This window comes from Leptonotus elevatus, chromosome 9, assembly GCF_054856555.1.
Source record: "Leptonotus elevatus isolate MCC_2025b chromosome 9, RoL_Lele_1.0, whole genome shotgun sequence".
Taxonomy (NCBI): domain Eukaryota; kingdom Metazoa; phylum Chordata; class Actinopteri; order Syngnathiformes; family Syngnathidae; genus Leptonotus; species Leptonotus elevatus.
Window position 1 is genome coordinate 8838212 of NC_141247.1, and position 14016 is coordinate 8852227.

Genomic DNA, 14016 nt, shown 5'->3' on the forward strand with positions numbered 1-14016 from the left:
CTCTATGTTTCCAGACTGACATTTTGAGGACAGACGTTAGAGAAAGTAAAAACATGTTGACAGAAATGTCGGAAAAATGTCTGGATTGCCCTAAATTAACACTGACTGTTAAATCATACAATTTTTTTTACCACAGACCACTGCTATGATTATTTTTTCATTCTGGTTCATTTCTCATGGGGGACATTGCTTGGATGGCAGCATATGTTGCTCCAAAAGCTGGACTTTCAGCATAAATGGTGCCTTCACAGATGTGCAAGTTAGCAAATCCATAGGCACCAACACACCCACATACCACCACATGATGGCTTTTGAGCTTTGCACTGATAACAATACGGATGGTCCTTGTCCTCTTTGGCCCAGAGGAGTTGACAGTCATTTCCAAACCAATTTGAAATGTTGACTCGTCAGACCGCAGTACATTTTCCACTTTTCATGAATTCAGCTCATATGAAGGAGAGAAGTCTGAAGTGTTTTTGAGTGTTGTTGATATATGGGTTTAGGATTTCTAGATATAACAAGGAACTGTGTTTAATGGTTTTCTGAAGTGTTCTTGAATCAAAATTATACATACAGCACTTACAGATTTGGTTTTACTGACCTGTGGTGCTATTTTTATTTTGTTTCCTTAGAATTGAATAACAATGTTGTCTACCTTCACAGTATTTTAAAAGTATTTGCAAAAGTTCTGTAGTTTTCTCTCTGTGAGACCCTACAGTTTGCTAAAACACAAAGTGAAATATTGAGTCATTATGCCAGGCGTATTTGCATTTTGTTACTAAAACTCTCCACCGTGTCCTCAAAATAGTTATAAAGGATTGAAACAAATTTTTCTTTTTCAATATTTAACATTCTAAAAATACATTAATGTGGCGTGTAATTATTTACCATGCCCTAGATATCCTCCTCTTAGTCACTTCCCACTTCCCAAGCTTACTTTATGTGTCCCCAAAACATCCGTAGAATGAACAAATTGCCTCTGTGCTTCACAACTGATTAAAGCTTGCCAATGGATGAGCGAATTACAGCCACAAGCTCATCACCTTTTTTTTTCGTTTACCTTTGCTTCTGACGTAGCAATAAAACCTGACGTACAGCAATACATTTTTTATTCCTTTAGCTCTTGAAAATAAATAGGACAGAGAGAAATCAATTACAAAGCCAATCACTGATTGGGCAGAGAGTCGTTGTTCCCGTTATTTTCTAAGAATAATTCACATAATAACCCATTAAAAAAAAATTGTAAAAGGGAGTTGGAATTAGAGACAGAGCTGCTCTCCAGCCACCCCAATGGCCACCCTCACATCTAAGGAAATCTACTCTCTAAAAACAGTTGGGTCAAAAATAACCCAACTATGTGTCAAAAATGGACCGATCCTCTACTTGGGTCGATTTGACCCAACTTTCAGTCAAAAAATTGTTTTTTCTACATAAAACAACTCATAAATATTTGTTATATCCTTTACTTGGGTCAAAAAATTGGGTCATTTTGGATAAAACAACCCAGAAAGTTGGGTCGAATTGACCCAAGTGAATCGGTCCATTTTAGAGTGAAAGTTTAAAAAAATAAATAAAAATAAATAAAAATAAGCTGGCTCAATTCATAAAATGTCGAAAAAAATAATGCACCTCTTCTGAGTGTTACCCATCCCAAATAATGGCCATAGTTACACAGGCACACCCAACGTATGACACACATCCCTGCTTGTTGTTCTGTCGGAGCCATGCTCAGGTCAACTCCGTACTCGTACCCCGTCGTCCTGCATGCCCACCGACTGTTTTCCTGCCTGAACTCTTTTTGTCCCATCTCCCCAAATATCTGTGGCGTTAGGATCAGATTTGTAGTGTTTATGACATCATGTCTGGTAATTTGACATAGCGACGTGCAAAACCCCAAAAATCATCTAGACTGAGCTTGGCATAAGTGAGTCACAAAATGTGTCACCCTGGCACGGCATCAAACGTTTTCTGGCTGTGTTACTGGTTGGGAAAGTTAATAACAAAAACAAAAAAAATGGCTTGTTCAATAAGATAAACAAAGAAATGGAGAAGTTAACCATGAAATAAAAAGCAAGCATACCTAATTTTAGTAATGTTCCATGTTATTTGTGCCAATTAATTACTGAGTGTGAAACTGCGGTGGGTCTGCTGGAAATGTTATTATTTTAGCAATTCATGCAAATCTTATTTTAATGAACAGCTTTAGGGGTCTGGGTGTTTTTTCTTTTTTTAATCAACTAGGGATGTCACAAAGATCACAAAAAAAGTGAACACTTTTAGAAAGACACCTGCAATAAATTAGGTGGCTACAATATAGATAGAATAAAATATTTACAATTTAATTAAAAAATATTAACCAATAAACAACCCAGTCCTCTGACTGCAAATATCTTGCTTTTAAAGGAGACCGGCAATGGGTTTTTTTCAGTTGGCAGGTGTGTTTGCATGTTAGTTATTATAAATCAAAAAGTATTTTTGTATTCATGTGACCTAGATATAAACATAATATTATTATGATATGATATATTTTATGACCAAGTCATCCAGAAATTGTTGTAATTCCTAAGGCTTCATATACTTTTTCTATTATTATTTAAAAAAAATACTATTTACATGTAAAGTGTTTCAATGGCTTTTTTACACATCTAGTTCAAAGCCAAATGTAAACATCACTGATATCTCCATGCCATTCAGTGTGTACAGACTGTTTTGTCTTTGTTTTGCTGTTTGTAAACATATTTTTAGAAGTGTTTACATTCTAAGGTGTGTTTGTTTTGTGTATTTTAATATTGGGGGATGCTAATGCAAGCAGGTTTCTTGTTATAATCATGTCATGTTAAAATCATATACGATACCGTACAGTACTTTATGACTGTTTTCCAGCCAGATGGAATTAATTACAAATAATTTAACAATGACTCCAAATATAACTCACAAAACATTAAAGATGGATATGCACAAGGTCCATTTTTTTATGAAACACACATAACTCACAATTGGATGACTCCAACTCCTTCTCTCTCTCTGTTCCTCTTTTTCAGCATACATTGAGGACCTAGCTCGAAGTGTGCTGCAGAGCAGACGGTTGATCATTGTTTTGACACCAGAGTTTGTGGCCAAGAGAGGTTGGAGCATCTTCCAGATAGAAACACGTCTCCACTCTATGCTGGTAACTGGGGAAATCAAGGTAATCCAACATCTCGAGAGACTTGTCAACGCATTACATACATTTTTGACTCCTCAATATTGCATTGGACCCACAAAGGTTGAACATAATCCTATCTGGGATACTGATAGGACTTGAAAAAATTAAGAGTTTTTGGGGTGCTCTATAATTAATAGATTGAAGGAACGTTTTTTTATTCAGTTTTGTACATTCGGTACAATATTACAAAAAACACTGAAACATCACAATTCATGGGAAGACACCAGGCGTCCTTGGCCCATGTAGCTGCTAGTGGGCTGGGTCAGAAGGACTCAGAACCAAATAATACAATATTTTTTGTGTTTGTATTTGTATTTAGATATTTTACTAGGTTTTCTACTTGTGTCTTCATATGTGCTCAGGTAATCATGATAGAATGTGCAGATCTGAAGAGTGTGATCAACTACCAAGAGGTGGAAGCACTTAAACATACAATCAAGGTACTCACCGAACAATTTGTCATCAAAAACTATGAATAGAGTAATAGGGTAAAATATTTCCCTCACCTCTCCTCAGGTTTTATCCATCATTAAATGGAGGGGCCCAAAAAGTAATGAACTGTCATCCAGGTTTTGGAAACAGGTGGTCTATGAGATGCCTGCTAAACGAAGAGAGACTTTGTCCAGACGTCAGGTAAATAGTCAGTCAAATAAATACATTCTCTGCAACAATTGTCAAGAATATTTTAAAAACATAAATGTGTTTTAACATTTAACAACACTATGCTTTTGCGAAAATCTAATCTGGTGACCATTATTATTATTATTATTATTATTATTATTATTATTATTATTATATATTTAGTTTTACAATAAACTTGGACTGGGGGGAGTGTCAGTAAACATCTCGAGGCAAACACATGGCCTCTTTTTTGAAGAGCTATTCACTATCTTTCAAACTGCTGCTTGTTGTGAAAACCACTGCCACCATCTAGCACTCTAAAATTGTGCGCGTAAAGCCTGGTTCACAGGGCAGGAGAATTGGCCTGATTTTAGCCCCGAATTTCCCCTGCGGACAATCGCAAGGACGAGCCAACACGCAAACGATAATCTTAACAGATCATCCTGCCATGTGTTTTGACACCACACACGGCGCATCCCGATATCGGCGCTCAGAAGGACCTCCAACTTGAAATCGGGGATATTCAACATGTTGGATTGTTTTGTCCCGACTTTGCTCAGAAAGTGAGCCGACGAGGAAGCCGGTGGAGAATCCAAAATCATGACGCAGCAGAAAGTCCGTGCTTGCGCTATTACACTCCTTTTTTAAATTTATATTTAATTTAAATTTTTATACACGCACACACATACTACACAACGTTGTCTCTGGGTGGGACGCAAACCCGCGCTGCCAGCGATGCCCAGAGCCTATTTACACTCCTTTAAACAACGCCTTTTTCGGCTGAAAACTAGGAAGTATTGCGACAAACATCATCACAGTACACAACATTCTCACAATAACAGTAAAGGAAAGAAGAAAAAAAAATAATGATAAAGTAAAATAAAAAATATGTCAGGGGTCTTAAACTATCCATCCATCCATCCATCCATTTTCTTAACCGCTTTTACTCACAAGGGTCGTGGGGGGGGGGGGGGGGGGGCTGGAACCTATCCCAGCTGGCTTCGGGCAGTAGGCGAGGTACACCTTGAACTGGTTGCCAGCCAATCGCAGGGCACACAGAGACGAACAACCATCCCCACTCACAATCACACCTATGGACAACTTGGAGTGTTTAATTAACCTGCCATGCATGTCCTTGGAATGTGGGAGGAAACCGGAGTACCCGGAGGAAACCCACGCAAGCACGAGGAGAACATGCAAACTCCACCCAGGAAGGCCGAAGCCCGGACTCGATCTCACGTCCGGCGCCCGGGTCTTAAACTAAGAAATATTAAAAACACCAAAATGAGAACACAAATTTAAGGTATTGATAGCCTTTTTATTTTTGGAAGTAGAGATGGCCTGTAAATATACATCCATCTCTTTCAAAAATAGAAAAAAAAAATAGGTTTCGACTTTACACATTTACATTTATGAATATAAAACTTAACAAGATAAATTTAAAGATTAGTCAAATAATATATTTTTCAAATGAATTGTCATAGTTCAAAAATCCAAACAAAACATTCGGTAAGGAAAGCTCAAAATTACAAAAGATGTTGTCCAAAATAAATTTGCAAATGTCTTGCCATACCTTGCGAGCATAAGAACATTTCCAAAACAGATGGACAAGAGTCTCTAAATGGGGGTCACAGAAGGAGCAGTTCAGATCCATATCATGACCAAATTTATTTAGATGTCACAGGAAAACAACGATGAATAATTTTGAAAGACACTTCCTTTACCTTGTTCACTAAAAAGAATTTCTGAGGCAGGGTCAAAAAAAATTTCCAACATGAATTCTTTACACGACAGTTCAAGTATGATATTGCAGGTGACACAGACACAATATCAGATTGGAAAAGAGCACGTATTTGGCGATTGTTTTTATGACAGCAAGGATTGAAACAAAATCTACAAATTGGTGATTCAGTGATATCAGCAATAGGAGTGTCAGCTACAACACCAATGTGACCCCTATACAGCATTAATACACAAGAAGGAATAGCATCAAAAACTACAGCAAAATGTTTAGGCGTCACAGGCATCAGAAAGTGTAGAAGAAATTCCTCATAAGTAGATAACACTCCTCTGCTGTTAAATAATTGATTCACCCAGATTATATTTAATAAATGGATTTGTTCTTGTAACAAATGTCTTGGTTATTCCAAATAGAGTAGCGGTGTGGTGAAAAGTTATGCTTGTAGATAGGAAGTATCGCGACTGGTTCTGCATGTTTGTTGACTCGGAAGTCACGTTTAATCTCGAGAGGTTTTGCGAGACTTCCCGTCACATTCATGAATGAACTTGGCAGTTGTGCAGTGTGGCTACACACCACACACAATACGTTCAAAACTGTTTTTCTCTTCACGTGTGGTGTGCCTCAGAGTTTGGAAGTCGGCCGACAATTTTAAAATCTTGCCGTGTGAACCAGGCTTAACTTAAGGCAAAATAAATAAATAAATAATTCAGCCAGGCGACGGCATGTATCTCAAACATGAGATTGCATTCATTTTGCAAGTTTTACTGTACCCAGACTTTTATCATTTTGGAACATACATGTATATGCATTTAGCATAATGCCTACGGTATAATAAACAAAGGATAAACAGAATTAAAGGAGTGTGAAAATGTAGAATGTTTACACTTTTTTGCTCCCCCTCGGGTTCAGACATGTGCAACAAACAGATGGCCCGTAAAATGCCATCTAACTATTGCTGATATAGTGTATGAATTACTATGTGAAATCGGTACAAGATTCTGTGATAGGGAAAGTGTGTTTTTCTGCTGTTTCGTGGAAAGTCAAAGGGCTACATCCCTAATTGGAGCAAAACGAAACAAAATGCAGTATAATGAACAGTAGTGTGTCATAACCCCGCACTCACATAATGGAAGCACTCAAGTGTGTTGTTTGTACCTTTTTCCCAAGAATCCACTTTTTAGGAATTGCAATCTGTTGTGCTATTAACCATGAACATTCTAGATTTATGCACGTTATCTTAAGCTTGAAAAAAGTGAAAAAGTGCTTACAGTACATGTTCCTCAAAAGGCTCAAAGCAATATCAAATATGACATTATGAATTTTTGTTTGTTTATATTTTCATTTGAATGTCTTTGTGTATTATGGAAAATAGTATACTATTAAAAAAGGTGATGTATTTTATTATTATTGGCTCCATCAACACTAGTACTTTTCAAAACATGTGCAAGCTTAGTAGAACCTTGTGATCCGCAAAAAAAAAAAAAGCCTTGTTCATTCCACCATGTGAAGTCTACTTTAACAATGTAAGTACAAGAAGAAGTGCCTTTCCAGTACACGGGCCACTGAGCACCCAAATCTGAACCTCTTCATAAGAATCGTGAACATGAACCATTCATCTTGCTCAGTAACACAATGTAGACTGAATAGCAATAAGTTGGATTTGCCTAGTCTCGATATTTTCAAATTCAAAGAAGAATAAAAGCAAAATAATAATAATGAGGGAGGATAAAAGGCAGCGTAGTACCTTTGTTCAAGTAGCGGAGCAAAATAATTTACAACCAGAATTTGGCGAGCATTTGTCTGCACCCTGACTACTGTCAATGTGCCCTTTAGCAAGGCACTGACCCTCACTCCCATCACTCTCTGTGTAAATAGAATTTTCCCTTGAAGGATTATAATGGATGATACAAATTCATGATGAAAACAAGGCTTTATTTGGCACAAGTACAATAAACACCGCATTTCTCACTACCTAATACAACAATCTATAAGTCATACTCATCTCTTCAGAGTTCAAACTAAAAGATATCTTTATTTACAGCCGTTAAACTGATATGTACTGCATGCGTTGATAGTCCCTGGTTGAAAAGTAAACGCTCCAACCAATTCTTTGTCTCCTCTATGAAAAATGATCCATGGTAACAGGTGATGGACTCGGGTGAGCAAGGACTCTTTGGAGACCTACAGACGTCCGTCTCCACCATTGCCATGACAACCACCTCAGCATCCTTGGTGCCTCCAAGTGAGAATCGGCATGGACATCATCAGGTCAGCTGTTACAATTCAACTACTTCAAACTTTGGCTATCATTTTTGTTTATGTCTCCTTGAGCTAACTTTTATAATTGGTTTCAAGAAACTTGCAAAGGTCTGTTCTTGTATTGTATTACTTGTGAGCATTTATAGACTTTCCATATATATTACCTATGTTATTGGGGGGTGGGGTTTAAACCTTGAATGCAAGGCCCAGCAAAACCACCTTGTCACTAGGTCAATTTAATTGCCATTTTGAGTCATACTGCATGGCAAAAGTTAAAAGAAAGTTCTGATTTTTCTTCTTTAGGTTTCCTTGGCAACAGAGATCCCTGACTACAACCAGATGACCTTGCCTCTTGGGGGGGGTCACATGGCTACCGCAGCCCAAATGAGACATTTTTGCCGTAGCTACGAGTTTCATCTTCCCCCACAGCCACCTGCCCTGTCGCCTCCCCTACCACCTCCATCCACCATGCAGTTCTCCACTCTGGGCCCTGGGGGGCGCCATGTCTACTGCAACATCCCCATGACGCTTCTGAATGGACAGGTGGGGGAAAGGCACTTTTACTGATGTGCGTTAGTTGGTAGTTACCTTCTAGCAGCCCTCTCCTGTTTCTTCACCCTTAACTTTGTGTGCATGTCCCCAGATTTAAAACCTATTTCAACTAAAACCCCCTCTTTTCTCCCTAGGGGTTCAGGGCAGTTGACTGGGGAAGAAGAGGTCTGTTTGGATAAAAGAAATGTAGAAAGAAAATGTCATCCACCTTTATATTTGTGTGTACTGTATTTCAGATAGACTGGGGTGTAGACATTTTTATGTAATGTTTTTATCACATATAGTGTGGACCAAATGCATTTGGAAAAGGACAATGAGTATTTATGATTTTGCCTTAGTGCACCACCAAAATGGATTTAAAGATAATCACGATGTGGTTTAATTTTTCAAAAGCATATTTTCAGGGGATGTAAAGGAAAGTTTGACGATGTGGCACCTCTTCTTCCCTTTAAATGGCATGTGCGAGAAGTACTATGATAGTCTTTGACATGGAAGAAGACACTGATTTGCTTGAGTCACAGGTGGATGATATAAAGTTAGCTAGGGTAGGGAGATGACAGATCTGTGAAGTGGGCACTGGAGGCCGCCATCTACATTGATCGTACTTGTTCCTGTGTGACACCCGTAATCACAACAGGAGTCAGAAAAGTCCCTAAAATTAGTGATAATGTCTTTAAAGTGGAAGTCAACCTTTAACATTTATTAATAATAATATGTTAGCCTATATGTGACCTTATTAGTCTAAATATAACATTCTGATTAATATTACATTTGTGGAATATGAGTTATGCAGCAAAATGCAGCAGTTTTTAACAATATCAGAAGGCAGCCATTTTGCCTCTTGTTGTCGAGTGAAAATGACATCACAGTTGATCAGGTCTCAGGTAACAACCAATCACAGCTCAGCTTCAGAAAACAGGTGAGCTGTGATTGGTTGTTGCCTGAGCCCTGAGCAATTTTGATGTCATCTTCGGTCGACAGCAAGTTGCAAAATGGCCGCCCCCTGAGATGAATAAAAAGGCTGGATTTTGCTGCTTAACTCATATTCCACTAACACAATATTAACCAAAATGCAGTATTTAAATTAGTGTGGCTGCATAGAACATATTGTTTGAAAAAAAAAATGGGGTTGACTTCCCCCTTAATATAAGTTGCCAACACTGAGTAGCTGCTAGCTTTGTTGGCATTTGGATGCGACTAAACCCACCACCAAAATCGAGTGATTTTAACCAGCATGTGACAAGTGAATATTAAGTGTGCTGAAATTCTAAATCCTTCATGTTTTTGGAATATATAATAGAATATCATGGAATGTTTATTAAAACACTTGGGAACTATTTGTAATTGTTAAAAATAAAAATTAGAAATAAATAGGAAAAATGCATATTATTGCTCCTTTAATGTAAACTCCTTTAATGTAAACTCAGTATTAAATTTTTGTTGTTGTATTATTATTTTTTTTCATCCATTGTGGTGGCGTTTCACAGCAAAATCAAAAAGTATATAATTTTTGGGGATTTAATTGTAGATTACATGATACACCCTTTGCATTGTATGGCTTCATTATAAAACACAGCACCAATTTTCTTCTTAAGGATGCACTATAGATTGCAGCCAAAGTTCGATTTGAAAGACGATGATTGTTCATTCCCATGTTATGTTGTGTGTCTCCTAGGTTTCTCAGAGCAGCACACTTGGAAAGAAGCCCGATCTTCACCTGAACAGCACCTTTGTTCCACTCACCAGCAGAGAACTAAGCTCTGATATCTGGTAGAAACATTGCCCTGCTGACACCGGATTACAAAGAAATTCTCAATGACTTGGGACAAAGTTTTTTGGACCTTCTACAGACATGGGTTGGGGTCTCTTCAACCCATTTTGTGAACAAGAACTGCTCAAATATTCGCGTGGACCGGACAAGGTCCGGACTGCTTACAAATCAACACAGACTGATTGATTAAACTGATTGTATATTTGTACTGACCCTACCACTGAATTACAGACTGATATAAAATGGTGAGTAGGATTTAAAATGACACATATGCTTGCAATACAGGTAGATACACCACTGAAAATGTGCAGTCTATTAAGAAGCATGGACATGTTGGATTTGTTGATGTTTTGAAGGGGAAATGAACTTGAGAAAGATCCAGGATAATTAAACCTTATTTAGTAATCCACCAGCCGTGGGGTTGTATTTGGGCCACACTGAAAAGAAAAAATAAATCAAATTACAAGACTGAAGTCGTAATCAGTAACACTGTTATTTTAATGAGCGAAAAAGAAAACCCAAATGCCACAGTTTGACATTGTCTCACATTAGATCATTAAGTGCAATGTGTGAATACCTACAGTATATTTAACCCTATTCTCATTATATTTTGACTTTATTCTCTCTTTTTTTTTCAGTGTAGAACTAATATTCCTTTATAGTGTTGGAACTTGGGGAGTTGTTTTTATTATTTTATTATTACCGTAACAACTTTCTCATTCTTCTTCAATCAATGTCCCATATTGGTCAAGTCATAAAATTAATGAGCTCAAACAACAATCTTGGGATAGCATTACCATTCTTATCAGTAGGTAAATATGTTACATTGGCTATCAGATAGTAAATGTGTACTTGCATGGAAGACACCCATTGATGAAATTAAGAGGCAAATGATGACAGCTCTCCCCAAATGATGAAGCTGTGCCTGCATAGGATTTCTCGAAGCACATGATTTCCTTCCACTTTTTAAAAACATGCATATTAGATTAATTGAAGACTCTAAATTGTCCTTACCCTGTGATTGGCTGGCATCCGGTCCAGGTTGTACCCCACCTCAGCTGGAATCGACTCTTGCACACCCGTGACCCCAATGAGGATAAGCGGTATGGAAAGTGGATGGATGATGGCTACAATTGTAAAGCCATTCAGGTGGTGCACATGGATGTAAAATACGTCCAAATTATTTATTTGTTGACGAAAGACGACAGCAATAGAAAAGACAAGCCACTTCAGTGTTCATATGATTGAACTGGTAAGGGGATTAACTGGAAAACCTTTGCATAAAGGACATGGCTTTTTCTATTTGCATGATCACCTATTTGGATATATATATTTTAAAAATATGTAAAAAAAAATAAAATTAAAAAAATAGGTAGAATAATTGACACTATCATTTGTCGCAGTTCTTTTTTAACATGGGGAGGGGGGTTGATCGTGTGACGGGAAAAAAAAGGAGTGGTTCTCCTAAGTGTTGCAAATGTTTTGTTATGTTTGGCTTTGTTGACAGTTTTATCCTTCTTTAGCCTCGGTGAGAGTTTTACCTGGCTTAGTTTTAAATGTCGGTTTGTTATAATGATCTCTGTACAGCTTCAATAATGTACACATATATCTATACAGGAGTGAATTCTTCCCTACAGTTTCTGTTCCATGTCCTTTTCTTTCTCCTTCAAGATGGACCACTAACAGTCAACATGGAGCGCCACAGCGTTGTTCTTTGTGAGCTTTAAGAAATAAGAAAGATTATTATTCTTACCATAGCAGAGAACCTGTTTTGAATTTATGCAAAAATTCTGTCATTGTCTTTACAGTAGTGGAATCCATGAATTCTGGATATTTGAGATTATTTGATACAATAATTATCATTTAGTTGTTATATCAAATTGCAATATAAAGTCTAGTGGTTGTCTTTTGATTTATGAACATTTTGCTGAATATTCTTTGAATATATTGGTTGGAATAATTTAAAGAAAAATAAAAGTCACATGATTTGTTTTATATATTTTTGATTGACTCCTACTATTGTAATGCTCGTTCCACCCTCACCATGATCCTTTTGCATATTTCAAATTATCTGCTCCCTTCCCTTCCTTGTCTTCTCCTTCCTCTCTCATTCATCATTTGGAAGACCCAACAATAATGCTCCTGGCAGCAGTGGTGCGAGGTACAAGAGCTGGATGATCACCTCTTTTGAAGTTCATGCACTGCAAACCTTTTTTTTTTTTCAATTACAGCTTGTCAGGAAATATAATTAGTGTCAAATGGCTTTTCTTCTATGGATGCAAGCACATGATCATTGCATGGCAAGGCATGAATGGATACAAAGCATTCAAGCACACCCAACAGAAACAAAATGCAATAGGGAAAGACATTGACAACGTTTCAAATATTTTTCACTTATTTGCACAAGACAAGTTACATTTGGAGTGAAGGAAAAACAATTTGAGACTTGAGTTTGTGTGTGAACGTTTGCCCATTTATAACAATTCAGAGACTGTGTTTCATAATTCTGCTGACTGCTACATTCTTATGACAAAGCGAGTCTGATTTGGACCGAAAAGGCTCTTTCTAGCGATATTGACCCAACAACGTCCTCTAGTGGTAAGGGGGGAAAAAATAAAAAAAAGAGATAAATTCATAATTCTCAGCAACAGCATGTATTTTCATATTTAGCTTAACATGGCTGAACAAACTAATTAAGGATTTCATCACTGAGGCTGAAAAATGGCCCCTATCAGGACTTCTCTCTCAGATAGGCTGTATGATCATCTTTTTTGTGTGCATTTTCAAAGCTGTGTATAAAACAGTGAGGTGTGTAGCCTTCAAGTTATAAAATGTCAGTGAGGTTTTTATTTTTTGTGTTGTGGTTTTGCAGTATTGCAGAATTGCATTGCGTCATTCAATACTTAATATGTTGCCCCCTTTGTGAAATAGCCCTTTATTGGGCCAGCCGGTACCTCATTGTAACATTATTGGGTGTTCAAAATGGATGACTATAGAAGCACTAGTGTAGACGTTTGGAATTGTATGATCTATCTGATCCAATCAGCTGAGAAAATGAACGCTAAAAACAAAACTTGGTGTGGCTTGGCTTGAAAATAAAACAAATGTTAAACAATCTTTTGCTGTACTCTAAACTGTTTTGGCTTTAGGCTTTTAATTGTTGCCCTAAGGTAACCAAACTTCAAAAGAATAAAACCAAAATGATACAGTGGTGTCCTCTATAAAAATATTAAGTACCACTTTGACAGTGCAAAGGCTAAATGTTTGATGTACTGTAGTGTCATTAGATTATGCCGGTGTGTCTATGTTGAGTGACTTTATAATCTATGAGTGGTAGAAGACTGATGATTAGCCCTCGGAGGCACGTAGCTTAGCATCGGGCGCATGTAATGACGATTTAGAAATGTACCGTTCATTTCACGGTGCAGCAGCTTGTGAAATTCCACAATGGATATATGGCTTGCATATTTCCAATTTGTCACACTTAAGATAAATTTTCTTAGCGTCACCAGCATCCTCGAAACTCATCCCATGTCAAAAATTTCCAATTTCCACCATGTGTTTTTAAGCAGTGATGGGCTGTGAATTTGGCCCCTGGGCCTTTACCCAACTTAATTCAGTTCTTAATACCACCACTATAAAATTGCAATTATAAAAACGTTTAATACTATACAAAAACCAAAATGCACGTTACGGTACTTCATCATGTACTGTATATCATCTGCAGCAGTTCAGAGAATAAATATTTATCTCTTTACATGACAACCATAGACAATTGATATCGTAATCACCAGAATTGAGATTATTGAATGTATTACAAACTGTGGGCCTCTAAATCGAGTTTGAAATCTAAATTAGTTAATAAAA

At 37.3% G+C, this 14016-nt stretch overlaps 1 protein-coding gene across 3 annotated transcripts in view; it reads left to right on the forward strand.

Annotated features, from left to right (window-relative positions):
- Positions 1-12141, forward strand: part of il1rapl2 (interleukin 1 receptor accessory protein-like 2) — a 278122-nt gene extending 265981 nt beyond the window's left edge. For 2 of the 3 annotated variants that reach the window (XM_086084960.1, XM_086084962.1), the window contains 7 exons: positions 3042-3187; positions 3568-3645; positions 3722-3838; positions 7713-7835; positions 8130-8369; positions 8513-8543; positions 10054-12141. In XM_086084960.1, coding sequence (XP_085941086.1) covers positions 3042-3187; positions 3568-3645; positions 3722-3838; positions 7713-7835; positions 8130-8369; positions 8513-8543; positions 10054-10142 — 824 coding nt within the window. In that variant the 3' untranslated portion in view covers positions 10143-12141. The remainder of the gene's footprint in view (positions 1-3041; positions 3188-3567; positions 3646-3721; positions 3839-7712; positions 7836-8129; positions 8370-8512; positions 8544-10053) is intronic. The other variant, XM_086084961.1, reaches the window with a different exon arrangement.
- The last annotated feature ends 1875 nt before the right edge of the window (positions 12142-14016 follow it).